The sequence below is a fragment of the Trachypithecus francoisi genome, unplaced genomic scaffold, assembly GCF_009764315.1.
Source record: "Trachypithecus francoisi isolate TF-2019V2 unplaced genomic scaffold, Tfra_2.0 Lachesis_group11, whole genome shotgun sequence".
In the NCBI taxonomy this organism is placed as follows: Eukaryota; Metazoa; Chordata; class Mammalia; order Primates; family Cercopithecidae; genus Trachypithecus; species Trachypithecus francoisi.
In genome coordinates, this window is record NW_022681456.1 from 89,930,381 (window position 1) to 89,944,329 (window position 13,949).

Consider the following 13,949-nt stretch of genomic DNA (forward strand, 5'->3'; position numbering starts at 1 on the left):
TTCACACAGTGGAATTAAAAGAAAATGTACACATTCACTTTATAGAATTTGTATAGTTAAAATAAAAAATTGGATTTAGTAAATATGGGAAACAAATTGCCAGAGTCTATCAGTTGATCACTTCCACTGGTCTTTGAAATAATTATCTTGGGGTAGATCTAGATGTTATGGGGATCTGAAGCATCTACAATATTGGGTGTCCTTTCAAAGGTAAACAATATAAAATTATGAAAGGAGAACTTAGTTCAGCATCTTTCAAGGAGCCTAAGCCAGAGAAGGACCCTGAAAATTAGGCATCATTAGCTTTAGGGTAAATCTGTTTTGCCTTAGGTGATGAGTCAATGTAGGTAGTATGAAATACTTCAAAACAAGGAAATGATTTCTGTTGGCTAAATGTTTGTGTGAATTGTAAATATTTTGCAAGTTTTAGAAAAGATTATTTGATACTCGGTGCGTTTTTTATGGATTAAAAACATGTCTTTCCATGCAATCTAAGGTTACATTTTAAAATTTCACTGCATTGTGATGGAAGCAAGGCAGGTTTAGATTAAGACCTGTCAACGTCCTAGATGGGGTGCCCTAACCCGTACATACTTATAAATAAAACAACACTAAACCATAAAACCTAAAACTTACATGGATGTGCTGAAATGAATATAGCTTCTTTCTATTATCATGTTCTATTTTAAAATTCTGTAATGGTATATAAAACAAAAACTTTTCTCATATTGTTCCCTGAGTCTCATATTACCCCTGATTTATTGCCACCCTAAGTGCCTACTTAATATGCCCTAAGTGAGACATCATCTATCAGGCAAGTAATTGACTTTAAGTCTGCTTCTTGGCAGTACTTTTTCAGAGTCTAATTCAGACATGTCATTGCCCTTTGTCTTTTTTGTATCTTATTTTACTCTCTCAACTTAATTTGTATGACACTAAGTTTACATGTGCCTTGCAGTAGATTGAATTGAGGTTTCTGGTTATTCAAACGTGTTGAAAAAAGGCGTAAAACATGTGGAATGCTGTTACAAGCATCTGATCCCTTCTAAGCTATTTTTCCCAATAAAATAAATACATCTATATTTTTTCCTCCAAAGCGATATGCCAATTTCAAGGACGAACCTACTTTGAAGGAGAAAGAAATACAGTCTATTCCTCTTCTGGAGTATGTGTTCTCTATGAGTGCAAGGTAAGAAGACTATTCATGGGTCTTTCAAAATTGTTTCTATTTATAAACACAATAAAATTTTCTTGACTAGCTCAACCTTGAAATACATTTTTGAGCCGGGCGCGGTGGCTCAAGCCTGTAATCCCAGCACTTTGGGAGGCCGAGACGGGCGGATCACGAGGTCAGGAGATCAAGACCATCCTGGCTAACACGGTGAAACCCCGTCTCTACTAAAAAAAATATAAAAAATTAGCCGGGCGAGATGGTGGGCGCCTGTAGTCCCAGCTACTCGGGAGGCTGAGGCGAGAGAATGGCGTAAACCCAGGAGGTGGAGCTTGCAGTGAGCTGAGATCCGGCCACTGCACTCCAGCCTGGGTGACAGAGCGAGACTCCGTCTCAAAAAAAAAAAAAAAAAAAAAAAGAAATACATTTTTGAAATTCTAATGCAAAGAGAAAATTCACAATATTAATTATAATTTGAATGTGAAGAAATTATCGTTTTTAAACATGTAAATTAGTGGTTGAAAAATAATTTTTCCAATAAATGAAAATGCTATTTTGTCAAATTAAAGCTTTGTGAAGTTGTCTTATATTTTCCAAATTCAAATAAGCTCCTTATTTGCTATTGGGAGGAAAATGTAGGTGAAGTTAGACTTAGCTTTTTGTCACTCATGATTTTCTACCATGTGAGAAATATTGCTCAGTTCAATTAAAAACAAAACAAAAAACTACCTAACTAAAATTAATTGTTGAATGGAGTTGAGACTGATATTTATCTAATTCCCTTTGGAAGGAATGTTTTAAATTAGTTAAAGGGGAATTCCTTACAAATTTACTTGCCAAGCTTTCTGAAGCAAATGCGATTCATTAGAACTTTTGCCCCTCGACCTACTAATTGAAAAATTAAATATGTTTCACAACACTTTTCATGTTTGTCTTTTGTAAATTATAGTGTTATATTTCTTGACCCTAATATTACATTTCAGTCCTTATTCTATATGAAGGAAACTGTCTATATATAAAATTTCTGCTTTAGGGCTTCATTTTTATTTGATAGTTAATTTTCCTCTTTAAATGCCTCCTATACATGGTTTGGGAAATGATTTAGTATGTATAAATTATGTAGAAAATTAAGATAGTGATTTATGCTGCTGGCACCACCAATCAACTGTGATTACTAAGAGTGAGGGAAAGGAAAATCCTAAGAATTTTGCCAAGACAAATTGAATCTGAAAGAAGCTATCCACTTCATACATCTTAATTTGGAAATCCTTTGAGATAAGCAAGGAGGAGATGCTAAGAGGCAAGACTGTGACAGATTTGATTTCTAGAACATGAAAGCTCTGATTTCTTCATGCCCATTATAAAGTATCCTCTCTACTTCTTTTAGTTTTAAATCAGCTTTCCAATGATGTAGGTTCCCATCTTAGAGAATAGAGGCACAGGAAAATTAAAATGAATTCCTCAACCTGTATTTCAAGATGATGGATTTTCCTTTATCATCATCCCTACACCAATGCCATTTTAAGTGGAGTAAGTTCCACAATAGATAAAAGAATTGGAAGATAGAGTGAGATCTAGTAACTCCAAAATGAGAAAAGAGACTCAGAGAAGTTACTTCAAGGAGGGAGGAAAACTTCTGCCTGCTGGCTTCTAATAGTAATCTCTAACATTAAAATTTTGGCTCTAAATTTAAAAATCTTGAGGGCATTTAAAGTTTCTCACTTCTCTCTCTCTCTCTCTCTCTGTGTGTGTGTGTGTGTGTGTGTATGTGTATCCTATTCATTTTACCAGAATATGTCTCATAATACTGATAATTGTGGTTTAGAAATGTACTGGTATAATTGCCTATTGGATTTTAAATTTGCTATTATATAAGATTATTTGGTTTTAAATAGGTTCAGTTAGAAGTCTGTATAGAGGCAACACAGCAGGTGCTCGTAAGTTTTAGATAAATGAGTGAATGTTACCTTTTATTTGCTGAAACAAAAGGCACCATTTTCTACCTTCTAATGCTGCACCATGCAATAGAAATATGATGCAAGCCACAAACAGAATTTTTGCTGGACTATTTTTTTTCTGTTTTCTCCCATATATCCAAAATATCATCATTTCAACATGTAATCAATGTTAAATTTATTGATAAAATATTGTACATTCTTTTGTTATACCAAGTCTTCAGATTCTCATGTGTACTTTGCAATTACAGTGTAAAAGGGCCACATGTAGCTAGTGACTACTGATTGGACAGCACAGCTCTATCAGATCATCATAAGCTTTTGTACTAAATTCTTCACTTTAAGGACTTCCACAGTTTCTTTTCCCTTCAAGGCCCTTAAAGCTCCTGTATTTACTTTGCTGCATAATTGACAACTCTCTCACACAGCCATTTTCTGAGCTGTCAATTCTAGTCCCTGTTTGTTCTTTTATTGTCAGTTTTGTGGCTTTGAAAATATTGGCAGTCCTAGGGGTCTGTGACTTTAATAGTAACACAGAAAACACTGTGGTTTAGAAAACCAGATTACCGGATATTACTACTAAACCAAAAGAAGACTAGCATTTGACTCCACTGTATACATGCTTCCTGCCACTTTCTTGACAAGAGCTTATGATTTGGAGAAGGTCCTTTATATAAATGAGCCAGGAAAAGGCAGATATTGAAATGTGAACTTCTTCTATGAAAGTATTTCTTGCAGAAATTGTGTCTACAAATCTAAGCTATTGACCAGTAGTTAAAATGGAAGCTTCCAAGTTCCAAGAGTTATTACTTATGTATTAGTTAGCATAATATAACATAGTTAATGATCCTTATTTTTAGGAGATTGGAGACCAACCATATAGAAAACAAATGCTTGCTCCTAAGGCAGGAATACTTCAATTATCAGAAGTGTATTTTGTATTTTGGGTTTCTCCCTGGGAAGTATTTAATATTTTTCACTGCAAGAATTACAATGATTTTACATTGATTTATTCATTTATTCAAGAAATTTTTAAGTGCCAATTCGGTGCCTGAAAATGTGCTAGACATTAATTTACAAGAGACATGAATCCTGCCCTCATTTTCCTTGTAGTTTTGTGGGAGATATCCAATATTTCTTACTGGAATCATCTGTGAGAATCTCCTTATAACAAGACTTTTTGAGAAAACTGAAATGTTTCGAAAGCTCAATTTTTATTTACTGTTTTTTCCAAAAGCTGTTGATGTAAATCAAACTGTTTTTTTTTTTGGCCACGGTTGTCATCTGGGCTTGCAAATGTATTGTAAAACGAGCAAAATTTTCCAGGATTCCCCAGATGTTTGGCAAATTATAGACATGGCTGCAGTGTGGTAGAATCAGTGTGGCTGATTCCTATTCTAAAGACTTGCTTATTCTAAAGACTTTCCAGTTGGGATTTAATGTTATTTTGGGAGTGAGCCCATGACCTGTGCAGAGGTCCTCAGGACAAAAATTTCTTTATCTTAAAAGAGGATTCTCAGTTGCTGGATCTGGAAACTTCTTAGCAAGTCCTAATGATACAATTTGAAGCACTTCTTTTCTGTTGTCTAACAGGACCAGACCATGAAACTTGTTGAGAGTTCAGGCTGTCCAGCTTTGGATTGTCCAGAGTCTCATCAGATTACCTTGTCTCACAGCTGTTGCAAAGTTTGTAAAGGTAAGACTTTTTTGAGAAGTAAGATTTGTGTGCAAGAGTTATTATTGTAGGCTAGTGCAACTGACATGAAGTAGAAATTCTCATAAGCAAATGATTTCCATAGACTAATAGTATTTCCCTATATGCTCTCCTAATTTGTCACAGAGTGGCACAGTCAGTAGTCATGAAATATTTACTGGACTGAATTAAAACTGAACTGCTCCCATGCATTTCTGCAAGTTGTCTTGAACCTGTCTCAAGCTTTGAATCTCTAAATTTCTCTCTATGTGCTGGTTTGGAGTCAGCACAGCTTTTTTTGCTAAAAAAAGTTACACAACAATATTGAGTTAGTTATTTTACTGTCAGTTACTGTTTCTTGGCAAGTGAGTTTTGTTTGTTTTTCATTTCTCCTCAGCTTCTTTTTATAACTTACCTAGAATATTTTTCATTATGACTACTTCAAATCCCTCTCTTCTTGATTCTACTCTCAATTCTCACCCATAGGCCTCTGGACTACTGAGAAGAGAGAGGCCATCAGACATATATTGTTTGTTCTGTGTTGCCTCTGATATGATAGAACTAGAACTAGTAATTAGAAGGGACTTTGATTATTAGTACAATATAATTAGAAGGGACTTCGATTATTAGTTCAAGATAAGAAAACACTAAAATTTGTGCTATTCAAAAATGCAATAGGCCAGCCCAGGGGGCAGTGAATTTCCATCACTAAAGGTTTTTACACTAGGTATCTTATTATGGATTCATATATTAAATTAAAGCATAGATTATATGGAACTCTTTAAGATCCTTGCCAGTCATGAAATTATATGTGCCTTCCTGTATTATATTGGAATTATATGCTTGTGAATCCATCTTCTACATTAGACAGTGTACCTTGTGGGCAGGGCTGAGTCTTTATGTTCACCTCTATATCCTTAATACCTACTATGATACCTGGAATGTAGTTGGTACTTATAACTGATGTAATTGGTGCTGTATAACAAACTACCCCAAATAAGCTACAGTACTTATTTGAATAATAACCTTTATGTTGATGCAAAACACAGCTTAAATAGAAAAAGTAGTTTCTCATAAAGAAACATTATGAAACATATGCTATTTTGTTTTCTTTCAACTTACTCTATTAAAAGTGGACATAGGATAGATCCTAGATCACCCACACCCATTTTTATTTATTTATTTTATTTATTTATTTATTTATTTTTTCCTTAATTATACTTCAAGTTCTGGGACACATGTGCAGAATGTGCAGGTTTGTTACATAGGTATATATGTACCTGTTTGCTGCACCCATCAACACGTCATCTACATTAGGTATTTCTCCTAATGCTATCCCTCCCCTAGCCCCCCACCCACTGACAGGCCCTGGAATATGATGTTCCCCTCCCTGTGTCCATAAGTTCTCATTGTTCAACTCCCACTTATGAGTGAGAACATGTGGTGTTTGGTTTTCTGTTCTTGCGATAGTTTGCTGAGAATGATGGTTTCCAGCTACATCCATGTCCCTACAAAGGACACGAACTCATCCTTTTCTTGGCTGCATATATTCCATGGTGTATATGTGCCACATTTTCTTAACCCAGTCTGTCACTGATGGACATTTGGGTTGATTCCAAGTCTTTGCTATTGTGAATAGTGCCACATAAACATATGTGTGCATGTATCTTTATAGCAGCATGATTTATAATCCTTTGGATATATCCCCAGTAATGGGATGGCTGGGTCAAATGGTATTTCTAGTTCTAGATCCTTGAGGAATTGCCACACTGTTTTCCACAACGGTTAAACTAGTGTACAGTCCCACCAACAGTGTAAAAGTGTTCCTATTTCTCCACATCCTCTCCAGCACCTGTTGCTGCCGATTTTTTAATAATTGCCATTCTAACTGGTGTGAGATGGTATCTCATTGTGGTTTTGATTTGCATTTCTCTGATGACGAGTGATGATGAGCATTTTTTCATGTGTCTGTTGGCTGTATGAATGTCTTCTTTTGAGAAGTGTCTGTTCATATCCTTTGCCCACTTTTTGATGGGGTTGTTTGTTTTTTTCTTGTAAACTTGTTTGAGTTATTTACAGGTTCTGGATATTAGCCCCTTGTCAGATGAGTAGATTGCAAAAATTTTCTCCCATTCTGTAGGTTGCCTGTTCTCTCTGATGGTAGTTTCTTTTGCTGTGCAGAAGCTCTTTAGTTTAATTAGATCCCATTTGTCAATTTTGGCTTTTGTTGCCATTGCTTTTGGTGTTTTAGACATGAAGTCCTTGCCCATGCCTATATCCTGAATGCTATTACCTAGGTTTTCTTCTAGGGTTTTTAGGGTTTTAGGTCTAACATTTAAGTTTCTCTTCCATCTTGAATTAATTTTTGTATAAGGAGTAAGGAAGGGACCCAGTTTCAGCTTTGCACTTACGGCTAACCAATTTTCCCAACACCATTTATTAAATAGGGAATCCTTTCCCCATTTCTTGTTTTTGTCAGTTTTGTCAAAGATCAGATGGCTGTAGATGTGTAGATTCTGAGGGCTCTGTTCTGTTCTATTGGTCTATATCTCTGTTTTGATACCAGTACCATGCTGTTTTGGTTACTGTAACCTTGTAGTTTAGTTTGAAGTCAGATAGCATGATGCCTCCAACTTTGTTCTTTTGGCTTAGGATTGCCTTGGCAATGCGGGCTCTTTTTTGGTTCCATATGAACTTTAAAGCAGTTTTTTCCAATTCTGTGAAGAAAGTCATTGGTAGCTTAATGGGGATGCTTTGAATCTGTAAATTACCTTGGGCAGTATGGCCATTTTCACAATGTTGATTCTTCCTATCCATGAGCATGGAATGTTCTTCCATTTGTTTGTGTCCTCTTTGATTTCACTGAGCAGTGGTTTGTAGTTCTCCTTGAAGAGGTCCTTTACATCCCTTGTAAGTTGGATTCCTGGGTATTTTATTCTCTTTGAAGCTATTGTGAATGGGAGTTCATTCATGATTTGGCTCTCTGTTTGTCTGTTACTGGTGTATAAGAATGCTTGTGATTTTTGCACATTGATTTTGTATCCTGAGAGTTTGCTGAAGTTGCTTATCAGCTGAAGGAGATTTTGGGCTGAGATGATGGGGTTTTCTAAATATACAATCATGTCATCTGCAAACAGGGACAATTTGACTTCTTCTTTTCCTAACTGAATACCCTTGATTTCTTTCTCTTGCCTGATTGCCCTAGCCAGAACTTGGAACACTATGTTGAATAGGAGTGGTGAGAGAGGGCATCCCTGTCTTGTGCCAGTTTTCAAAGGGAATACTTCCAGTTTGTGCCCATTCAGTATGATATTGACTGTGGGTTTGTCATAAATAGCTCTTATTATTTTGAGGTACGTTCCATCAATACCGAATTTCTTGAGCGTTTTTAGCATAAAGGGCTGTTGAATTTTGTCAAAAGCCTTTTCTGCATCTATTGAGATAATCATGTGGTTCTTGTCTTTGGTTCTGTTTATATGCTGGATTACGTTTATTGATTTGCGAATGTTGAACCAGCCTTGCATCCCAGGGATGAAGCCCACTTGATCATGGTGGATAAGCTTTTTGATGTGCTGCTGAATCCGGTTTGCCAGTATTTTATTGAGAATTTTTGCATCGATGTTCATCAGGGATATTGGTCTAAAATTCTCTTTTTTTGTTGTGTCTCTGCCAGGCTTTGGTATCAGGATGATGTTGGCCTCATAAAATGAGTGAGGGAGGATTCCCTCTTTTTCTATTGATTGGAATAGTTTCAGAAGGAATGGTACCAGCTCCTCCTTGTACCTCTGGTAGAATTCAGCTGTGAATCCATCTGGTCCTGGACTTTTTTTGGTGGGTAGGCTATTAATTGTTGCCTCAATTTCAGAGCCTGCTATTGGTCTATTCAGGGATTCAACTTCTTCCTGGTTTAGTCTTGGAAGAGTGTAAGTGTCCAGGAAATTATCCATTTCTTCTAGATTTTCTAGTTGATTTGCGTAAAGGCATTTATAGTATTCTCTGATGGTTGTTTGTATTTCTGTGGGGTCGGTGGTGATATCCCCTTTATCATTTTTTATGGCGTCTATTTGATTCCTCTCTCTTTTCTTCTTTATTAGTGTTGCTAGCGGTCTGTCAATTTTGTTGATCTTTTCAAAAAACCCACTCCTGGATTCATTGATTTTTTGGAGGGTTTTTTGTGTCTCTATCTCCTTCAGTTCTGCTCTGATCTTAGTTATTTCTTGCCTTCTGCTAGCTTTTGAATGTGTTTGCTCTTGCCTCTCTAGTTCTTTTAATTGTGATGTTAGGGTGTCAATTTTAGATCTCTCCTGCTTTCTCTTGTGGGCATTTAGTGCTATAAATTTCCCTCTACACACTGCTTTAAATGTGTCCCAGAGATTCTGGTATGTTGTATCTTTGTTCTCATTGGTTTCAAAGAACATCTTTATTTCTGCTTTCATTTCGTTATGTACCCAGTAGTCATTCAGGAGCAGGTTGTTCAGTTTCCATGTAGTTGAGCGGTTTTGATTGAGTTTTTTAGTCCTGAGTTCTAGTTTGATTGCACTGTGGTCTGAGAGACAGTTTGTTATAATTTCTGTTCTTGTACATTTGCTGAGGAGTGCTTTACTTCCAATTATGTGGTCAATTTTGGAATAAGTGTGATGTGGTGCTGAGAAAAATGTATATTCTGTTGATTCCTGGTGGAGGGTTCTGTAGATGTCTATTAAGTCCACTTGGTGCAGAGTTGAGTTCAATTCCTAGATATCCTTGTTATCTTTCTGGCTTATTGACCTGTCTAATATTGACAGTGGGGTGTTAAAGTCTCCTATTATTATTGTGTGGGAGTCTAAGTCTCTTTGTAAGTCTCTAAGGACTTGCTTTATGAATCTGGGTGCTCCTGTATTGGGTGCATATATATTTATGTTAGTTAGCTCTTCCTGTTGAATTGATCCCTTTACCATTATGTAATGGTCTTCTTTGTCTCTTTTGATCTTTGATGGTTTAAAGTCTGTTTTATCAGAGACTAGGATTGCAACCCTTGTGTTTTTTTTGTTCTCCATTTGCTTGGTAGATCGTCCTCCATCCCTTTATTTTGAGCCTATGTATGTCTCTGCATGTGAGATGGGTCTCCTGAATACAGCAAACTGATGGGTCTTGACTCTTTATCCAATTTGCTAGTCTGTGTCTTTTAATTGAAGCATTTAGTCCATTTACATTTAAGGTTAATATTGTTATGTGTGAACTTGATCCTGCCATTATGATATTAACTGGTTATTTTGCTCGTTAGTTGATGCAGTTTCTTCCTAGCATTGATGTCCACTCCCATTTTTATCAGGATGATGCAGTTTGGTTTTGTTTTTAGTTTTTATGTTACTTTTCCATCCACTCTATAGGGAGTTTTTAAATCTCAGTTTGTGTGAGGCTCTTTAGGAATTACAAAATGGTTTAAGACGTGGTCTGCCCTTCAAGGAGCTTTCAGGGTAACTCTTCCGTAATGAGCAACACTTCTAAAAAGAACTATGATCACTTGGACATTTAATAAGGAGCATAAGAGTTTTCATTCTCACCGTGCCTAAGTCAGTGCCTTACACAAAGCATGTGTGTAATTTGATATGAATCAAGAATGCTCTTTGGATTTAGTCCTCCAGTTTGCAGCTTGACTAGAATGTCTTTGGCATCCAAACATAGGTAGGCCGTATCAGTGTTTCTTAAACTTAAATATACATATGACTAACTTAGGCATCTTATTAAAATGCAGGTTCTCATTCAGTAGGTCTGGGGTCAGGCCTAAGAATCTGAATTTCTACAGAAAAGCTCCTAGGTGATGCTAATGCTGTTGGCAAGCAGGACCACACTTTTAGTAGTTCACTATTGCTGCAAAAAATCTATCTATTGCTGTTCCAAATCTCAGTGGATTAAAGCAATAGTATTGTGGGTCAGGAATAGTATTGTGGGTCAGGAATTGGCTAGGTGATTCTTTTGCTCCATGTGGTGTTAACTGGGGTCATTCAATGCTGTAGGGCTGGAATCCGGGCTTGGCTGGTAAGTTCAGGATGGCCTCACTATATGTTGGTCACCTTGGTAGGAATGGTTAGAAGGCTGAGCACAGTTGGTGCTCCCTCCCTCTCTGCATAATCTAAGGACCTGTTCCCATGGTCTCTTCAGCAGGGTAATCATCAAACTTCTTAAATGGTGGCTCAGGCCTTCAAAGACTAGGTCTGGAACTGGCACCACATCACTTCTATCACACACCGTTGGGCAAAGCACTCAAAGGCAGCCCACATTCAAGAGAAGGGGAAAGAGACCTCACCATAGATAGGAGTGCTGCAAAATTGTGGCCACTTTAAATAGCTGTCTTTAATGAATACTACAAATGTCCAAGGGCTATACAGAAATTACAGAGATGAATAGCATAGAAGTTAGTCAAGGTTGGGTAGGATAAGATTTGGGTAAAAAGCTGAAATAGGGCCTTTATGATATCAAGAGAAACCTTAACCACATCTATTTCTTTTTAAAAGAGTCCTAATATATTATGAAAAGCAAGTTAATACATGGAAAAGGCTAGTAAAATTGTGTTATATTTAAATTATTTACAGTTAAAAAACTGTCTTTACACAGAATACTTAAAAATATAATGATAGACTATACCATGGCTAATACTTCCTCCACCAGAGATTCTGATATAACTGATATAAGAGGAGTGGGGCCTTGGCATTACTATTTTTAAAAAATCCCTGATAAATTATTTTTTGCAGCTAGGATTGTGGACCACTGGCTTAGATAATCTTCAAACTGAAATTGGACAGGTCGTCCCTTCTTGAAACATTTAGCACCATTTTTAGTAAAGATTGCATTAATTTCCGACTTCAAATATGTAAAATAAACATATGTTCTCCTGGCATTTTCTAACTTTCAAACTAAAGAAGTCAAGTTTTCAAGGCTTAAATTTTTGGTCAACTCCTAAAGATATGTTGTGACAAATTCATTTGTAATAAAATTGACCTCCTGTTTGCAGGCCTGTTTGTATAGTGCTAAAGATGGTGTGTTCACATCTGAAAGAGTAAATTGTTGGACAACAGTTAGTAAATATTCACTTAGAGCAGAGCATGAGATGAAGTGTTGACCTTTTCATAGAGGCTCAGCCAGTGGTTGGAAACTAAGCTATACCCTGAAGTCAGGCTCCAAATCGCTAGGCACTAAATCAAATTCACCCAGGACTGTGTTCTAGGTACCCTGTAGCTAGCTGTCTTCTGTAGCAGAAAACTTTTCCACGTTTTTCGAATTAGAGAGCCCTTTCAAGGAAGCTTATAACAGATTACCACATGACAGCGATTCAGTGATTCAGCGAGGATTCTGATTTAGAAAGATACAGAAATAATGAGGGATAACTTTTATATCCACAGTCCTTCTGATTCTTCTCCTCCTCCTTGGCAACCACTTTGTCTGCCTGCAAGATCATTAAGCCTTATTCACTAGATGTCCATCCTTAATTTATTATTTATTTCATCTCAACTCATAATTAAAAGCAATAGGGGCATCCACATGCAGAAGGCTGAGTTAGTGTCAGTTCTCCTCTCCCTGGGAGACTTCTGGATAACCCATAGTTTCCCATATTATTCAATTATCACCTTCATGATTCTGGCTATGTATATATTACTAATACCATTATATAGTTAATTTTTAAATACTCTTAATCAACTCACTTTTAAAAGATTTAGTTTTATTCCTAAGTGGCGGTAGCCATGAAATAATAGAATTATTTACTAGATCTGTGTATTTCTTATACACATTAAAAGAAATCCATTAGTGTTAGTATTTTTCTATGTTCATCCATATACATGAGATACACTTTGGGAAACACTAGGATAATCCATTATCTTGCAAACAATACCTAAATTAAGTTAGTATTCTTTCATGTACAAGTGATAGAACATCCAATTCAAGTGTCACCGCAAAAAATGGAATATGTAGGCCCCATAAGCAAAGGGTAAATTGGCTTCAGGTGTAGCTTGATTCCACTCTCAAATCTCATCTCTTTGTCTTGATGCATCTCTCAGTTTATCTCCTGTGAGGTAGCTTTGTTTTCAGGCTCAATGTGTTCTCAACTATACGCCCACATTCTTACGCTCATATCATTATGCCATTCAAGTAGGTGGAAGAAAAAGCTCAGTATTCCCGTAAACTGAATAAAAATCCCAGAATTGAGTTTCAGTGGTCTTCATTAGCTTGAAGTAGATAATATGCCCTGACCTGAAGAAATTATTGTGTCCAGGCCAGTGGACTGCATTGACTGGTGTGGCTGTATCCTGTGGAGGAGTAGAGTTCATTTTCTTTTAAGCATCTGGGCTGAAAGTAGGGGTGAGTGATTCTTCCACAGTAGAACTAGGTTATTCTTTTTTTCCACAAAAAAAGAAATAGATGCCTTTAGGCAAAATCTATAAATATTCACCACAAAATTATTGTATACTCTTTCTCTTGATAATTATGTATTACCATTATATATATATACTGTTCTTATTTACACATAATCTTTTGTATCCATCCTACCCTACTTTTCCAGTTATACAGGAATGCATGTTTATATTTTACCAAAAGGTCTACACTTAATAGAAGAACACAGAACTTTATGTAACTTTGTAAAGCTTGCAAAGGGATTAGAGAACATGATATCCTTGAAGTTAAAACCTAAAGAAGGAAATCAAAGAAAGGCTAGGTTGTATTAAATGATTGGTTCATCCATCTGTCTATAAGAAATATTTGAATTTTCTTTTATGGATCTCAACATATTTAATTTCAGCTTATTAGTAGTGCTCTAATAACTTTAGTTATTAATAAATAATATGTTATTATGCTTTTACATAGATAATTTCATTTGAACCTCACATATTGCAAGGTAGTTATTATACTACTATATTACTATTATAGGTGAGAAAAACTGAAGGCTTAGAAAGGTTAATTAATGTATAGTTAATAATTTACACAGCAAGTAAGTGGCAGAGATCAGATGTAAACTCAGGCCTGCTGACTCCAAAAGCCAAGCACATATGAATCGAAATGCAACTATGAAGATAATAAGATTATGTTACCAACCCATACTCTGATTTGTTTAAAGCTATTCCCTATAGATCAGAAGCAACCCACTTGAAATCAAGTC

At 36.2% G+C, this 13,949-nt stretch overlaps 1 protein-coding gene across 2 annotated transcripts in view; it reads left to right on the forward strand.

Annotated features, from left to right (window-relative positions):
* Window positions 1-13,949, forward strand: part of NELL2 (neural EGFL like 2) — a 395,035-nt gene that overhangs the window by 157,935 nt on the left and 223,151 nt on the right. For both annotated transcript variants that reach the window (XM_033222343.1, XM_033222344.1), the window contains 2 exons: window positions 1,098-1,189; window positions 4,720-4,822. In XM_033222343.1, coding sequence (XP_033078234.1) covers window positions 1,098-1,189; window positions 4,720-4,822 — 195 coding nt within the window. The remainder of the gene's footprint in view (window positions 1-1,097; window positions 1,190-4,719; window positions 4,823-13,949) is intronic.